The following is a 6,000-nucleotide window of genomic DNA, read 5'->3' as shown; positions in this document are numbered from 1 at the left end:
ATCAAATCAGATACAATTTTTTTTAGATAAGTATAGAACTTATAAAAAGGTAGAAATTATCATTATATCTGATTTTATGATTTTTTTTTTCTTTTTTTGTATTTCTAAATTTAAAAAAAAAATTATATGTATAAACGGTGAGAAATGTTATCTGCCTGTTGTAATAGTTCAAATTGCATGAATCAATTTCTCTACAACTTAGAGAAGAGTCAAGACTACTTGCCTACTACATGTTACCTGCTACACTAGAACAATCTTAATTATATACCTAGACTTATATTCTTTATTTTCAAGAAAATTATTTGAGTAATGTCAGATATTCTAAAAATGTTATCAAATATCTTATATGGATATCTCACATTTGATAGAATTTTTTAGGTGTCTAACATTTTGTTTAGTGTGGTTGGAGAAGAATTTGTGGTGCTAAAAATTAATTTTTATTGGTTCAAACACCATACATTTAACAAATAACAAGACAAGTGTTAGAAGATTAATGACCGACTGAGATTCTCTCTATTATTTTTATTTTTTTTGGCGAGTATCATAAGAATTTATCATTATTTTTTATTTTTTAAAAAACTCATTATAAATAGGGGTCATCAATAAGGTATGTTAGATTTACTCAACCCATAATTATTGTGTTCAAATCTCATATTTTAATGGATTTTTCGAAATTTAACCAGTCAATGAGTCAAGCCTATTTAAAAAGTTAAAATCGTATCCCACTCACAAGCCCAAATCTTATGGTCAAAATCAAACTGATTTGGACTACACATTTTCCATTACACTTATATTATTAAATTGTACATATTTTTAATATTTTCATTAGTTATTTTTTTTGTTTTCTTTCCAAGATATTCAAGTATTTTGAATTTTTTTTTTTTTTACCTTTTTACATCTCATATAATTAAAAAAACAATCAAGTAACATATAATACCTACAAGTAGAGGGGGAAACGGATTAAAAAAAAAAACACTTGAAAATGAGGGGAAAAAAATCAAACTAAACATTAGATTTATCTATACAAACTCTTGGACCGGGGATTATGGACGGACTTAGATTACAAAACTCAATCCAAAACCCTAAATCATCTTTTATGAATTAGGATGAGCTGGACACTCTAGCGAGCTGGGACGGGTTAGTCGGATTGAATAATATGAAATTTTTTATCCAATAATGATTCATCCCACTAAAAACACCACCACTAATAGTACTAATGCATTAAAAAAGTTAAAAAAAAAAAAAATACAACTCCAAAACCAAAACATCACATCATTAATGGCGAAACCCACTGCCACCTAATTAGTGGGAGTACTAATTAGTGCTCTCAAGCATTTTTCTTTTTTATCCCTGGACCATTTGAAAACTCCTAATTACAGATCCTTAAACAATGTAATAGAAATCCACTGGTAAAAAAAATAATAAAATCTGATTCGGCAACGGTTATATTACTTCAGTCATAGAATAAAAACTAGGCACGTAGACTTGGACCCAAGCTAGGGGACCAGAGACAGCCAGCCAGTGTTGGCCCCTCTTTAACCAAGTGGGCTTTGAGTAACAAACAAATATCTATCTCTCTGGGTTGCATTGCGGTCTTCTCTCTCTTGGATTTCCCCAAAATTACAGAGTCAGTCAGCAATGGCCGATCACCACCACCACCACCACCACCGCCCTCACCGCCTCTCACTCCCTTCACGCACCGCCATCCCCACCACCATCGCCGCCGCCACCGCAACCTCCACCCCTAGATCCTACCCTGTATACCCGTACCCTCCATCAACCCCAACCCCTACTCCTTCCAAACACCGCCTCTCCATCCTCAACATCAACAACAAATCACCCACCAAGAAAACCTCTCTCTCTTTCCTCTTCCTCCTCCTCTTCTCTCTCCGCTCTCTCTACTCTCTCCTCCCCTTCCTCCGCTCCTCCCCCTCCTCTTTCTCCATCTTTCCTTTCTCTTTCCTCGTCTCCCTCCTTTCCTTCCTCTTCTCCTTTGCCTTCTCTCTCTTCTCTCCATCTTTTTCCCGTCAAAAACAACAACTACAACCCATCTTCTCTCTCTCCTCGATTTCCCCATCTCAGCACAGGCTTCTTCTCTCCAAATCTCTCCTTCTTGCTATCGTCTTCCTCATCAGATTCCAAGCCCTCCTGTACTGCGGCACTGCGGCCATGATTCTCGCCGAATTGTCCGGGAACGTCGCTGCTCGGTTCTTCTTCGAGGGCCGAAATCGCCATCTGGATCGAATTCGATCATCTAAGGTTCGTGGGTTTTTCTTATTGTTTATTGGGTTGTTTTTGTTATCGGTCAGTTGGGATCGAATCGAATGCTTTCCATTCTCTGCTGTAAATGTTGCTAAATTCGGGTTTTCAGTGGTTCCTAGTGAGAATTGTTTTAGGATTTGGCCGATGTTGCTGCCTTTTCTCTCTGGATTTTTAGGGTGCTATGAACGCGTTTCTATGAATTGGGTGAGTGTTAGGGAATTGGGTCAAAAACGGGTTCGGTTAATTTCGCTGTTTTACACAACAGTTGTGCTTTTCATTCCTGCTGTTGTTAGTATGTTTTTGTTTGAAGCAGATGGAGACAGTATTTCTATTGGAAGTTTAGGTTGGCCCTTAGCTAATACTGTTGTGTTTGGGGTACTTTTGAGTGAGAATTACAGTGATGAGAAGTTAGTAAATTCCAAAGATTTGCAGAGGGAATTTCTTGTCACTTTCATATGTATTCTTCTTTTGGAGCTGTTCTATTTTCCAGAGCTTTCACTTTGGGGATTGTTGATATGTGGTTTATTGCTTGGGATCGCTGTTAGAGAATTGGATCCTCTGTATTCAAGTTATCTTGAATTGGGTTTAGAGCGTTCAGATTCGTTTACTACCTTAATCATGAAGCCTATCCGCCACATTCTGAGTGAAAGAAAGTCCCGTAAGATTGCACTTTTCCTTTTGATCAACACGGGTTACATGGTTGTGGAATTTGTTGCCGGGTTCATGAGCAACAGTCTTGGGTTGATATCCGATGCTTGTCACATGTTATTCGATTGTGCAGCTCTTGCAATTGGATTATATGCTTCTTATATTTCGAGGCTGCCAGCAAACAGCCAGTTTAATTATGGTCGTGGGAGATTCGAGGTTCTGTCAGGATATGTTAATGCTGTTTTTTTGGTTCTTGTTGGAGCACTAATTGTGTTGGAGTCATTTGAGAGGATATTGGACCCCCAAGAAATATCAACTAATAGTCTTTTGACAGTTTCTGTTGGAGGGCTTCTTGTGAATGTGGTCGGTTTGATTTTTTTCCACGAAGAGCATCATCACGCCCATGGTGGAACAGGATCATGTTCCCACTCCCACTCCAACTCCAACTCCAACGTCCACCACCATCATCATTCACATGATCACAATGGACATGATCATAAAGCTCATGGTCATGATCATGAATGTATAGTTGTTTCCAATGACTCCCATGAAAAACCATGTTCTGGCCATAATGACTCATGCAGTGATACCCATGTACACCAAGACTGTAATCACCATCACGGTCCTGACAATACAGAATGCCGCAAAACTAGTGGTGCCAAGTGCCATGGTCACGATCACCATGATCATGTTCACGATCACCATGACCATGCTCATGATCACAACCACCAGGAGAATCACCATCATCATGATCATAAGCAGCAGCATGCTGATCAGCATTTCCGCGAAAGCACAGTTAGTTCTTCAAGAAGCTTCAACAGTCATTCTGTTGAAGTCCACTCAGGGGGAGATTCACATGTTCAAGGAAATCTTCACAACCATGCTCATAGTTCAGATTTGGAAGTCCATCTGTCTTCAAAAAATAGCACTTCTCAACAGAAAGAACTACCATCTCACAAAGAAGAAGTGCAAAAACACCACCACCACCACATTGACCACAACATGGAAGGCATCTTCTTGCATGTTTTGGCAGATACCTTGGGAAGTGTTGGCGTTGTTATTTCAACCCTCTTAATCAAGTATAAGGGATGGCTTGTTGCAGACCCTGCCTGCTCAATATTTATCTCCGTATTAATTGTATCTTCTGTAATACCTCTGCTCAGGAACTCTGCTGAAATTTTGCTTCAAAGAGTCCCTAAGGCTCACGAACAGGATCTTAAGGAAGCTATAAATGATATTGTGAAGATAAAGGGAGTATGTGGCATTCAAAATTTGCATGTGTGGAGTTTCACGAGCACAGATGTTGTGGGCACTCTTCATCTTCACGTCTCAACGGAGAAAGACAAGGCTTCTGCTAAGGCACAGGTGTCACATATATTACATGATGCTGGAGTCAAGGATTTGACAGTGCAGGTAGAATGTGCGAAGGGTAATTAAGGGATTTGCTTCCAACTTAGTTTTCACCTTCTTGAAGTGTTTGGAGCAGATCAAAATAGCAGCTTATCAATTTTGAGAATTGAATGTGATTATGACAAACTTCTACAAAAATGTTACAAGTTTGTCACTCTGCTCCTCAAGATCACCGTGCTTGTACTTGAATTCAGATGGATTTGAATGTGTTGCAGCTAGATGGATTGAGATCTTGAAGCGTCAATTTGTATCACACTTAAGCTTGCTGTTTTTAAATGTCATCATGCATCTTTACTCGTTGAGGATGGTACTTTTCGTTGGACAGCACAGTGGAATTTGTAATGAATATGCAGTGGATCTGTACGCTATACTTTTACTGTTTTTGTCAGTTATAAGTTAGCTTTCAGTGGCAAATTCAAAGCAACATACAATTACTTAAATGCTGCATTTCTACTTAATCTAGATGTGTTACTTGTGTCATTTCTGTCTTCTTGTGTTGGCCTTGAAACTACACCTACATGGAATGTTGTTTGACTGGTCTTTCCATACAAGAGAGATGGTGTGATGATTAGAGCCCTTTTTCAACTTGATGCCATATTTGAGTAGTGGGATTTTAAGCTTCAATTAAGTGTTTGAACTGAAAACATAATTGTATTGTTTGTGAAAAGAAAAAGAAATGCCGATGATGATATTGATAATGAGGATTAACATGTCCATCAGTTGATACCATATTTGGGTGGTACAAGCTTCAATGAAGCCTGTGAACTGAAAACAGAATTGCATTGTTTGTGAAAAGAAAATAAATTGCCCATGATGATAATGGGGATTAAGCAAATGCAAATAAAAATAAGATAACAAAAAAGAGGATTATATGGTTACTTTTGGTGTAATTGTTAAAATAAATTATAGATTACAACTTAATAGATTATAAATTATGACTTTAATCAGAAACTGTTAATTTGTTTGGTGTAGTTGTTGGATTATAGATTTAAGTTGTTTAGTAGCGTTTGTTAAATAAGCTGTTAAGTAATTTTTTCAATTAATTTTTATTTTTTATTATTCACTACTTGTCTAAATTTCTCATAAAAAAAAAATAATAATAATTTATAATCCATTTGGGTCTTTTTTTATTTTTAAAAAACAAAAAAAAAAAAAATCTAAGAGTAACTGTAAATTAACATATTCACAGCAAAAACTGGGGTGAGTAGCTTTTCAGAATTAATTTTTCTGAATTAAAATAAGTTGTTAGAATTAGAAACTGCTTAAAATAAGTTTAATCAAACAGTCCAAAATAACTTTTTTAAAGTTAAAAGCTATAAATTGACTCAAAAAAACCCAAACAAACACCCCCTAGCACAAACAACTTGATAACTTACAAAGTTAGGAAGCATGCCATACATCAACCCCACAAGAAAGCCTGACAACTAGACAAAGCAGCAGAAAACACAGGAAGAGAATCAGAATCCTCTCTTGATATTCTTACTTGACTTCCTACTTGCTAGGTTATTGGGTCCACTTTTAGGCTTAATTTTGATAATTCAAACCGTCACATTTTAAGATTTGTTAAGTAAATCATACTTGTGAAAAATCAAATTGATCAGATATCAGAAAGCATGTGTTCGGAAAATTGTTTATTAAATTTAAAAAAAAAATAGTTTTTAGTTCGATGATCCGAATACA

At 36.6% G+C, this 6,000-nt stretch overlaps 1 protein-coding gene across 1 annotated transcript; it reads left to right on the top strand.

Annotated features, from left to right (window-relative positions):
• The first annotated feature begins 1,471 nt into the window (after positions 1–1,471).
• LOC114263478 (zinc transporter-like protein) lies at positions 1,472–4,800 on the top strand. The gene has a single exon (XM_028204026.2). It carries the CDS (start codon positions 1,639–1,641, stop codon positions 4,345–4,347), a length of 2,709 nt encoding a protein of 902 aa, XP_028059827.2. The 5' UTR covers positions 1,472–1,638; the 3' UTR covers positions 4,348–4,800.
• The last annotated feature ends 1,200 nt before the right edge of the window (positions 4,801–6,000 follow it).

The sequence above is a fragment of the Camellia sinensis genome, chromosome 1 (assembly GCF_055761805.1).
Source record: "Camellia sinensis isolate YWXY chromosome 1, ASM5576180v1, whole genome shotgun sequence".
Taxonomy (NCBI): domain Eukaryota; kingdom Viridiplantae; phylum Streptophyta; class Magnoliopsida; order Ericales; family Theaceae; genus Camellia; species Camellia sinensis.
This window is presented reverse-complemented; position numbering and strand designations above follow the sequence as displayed.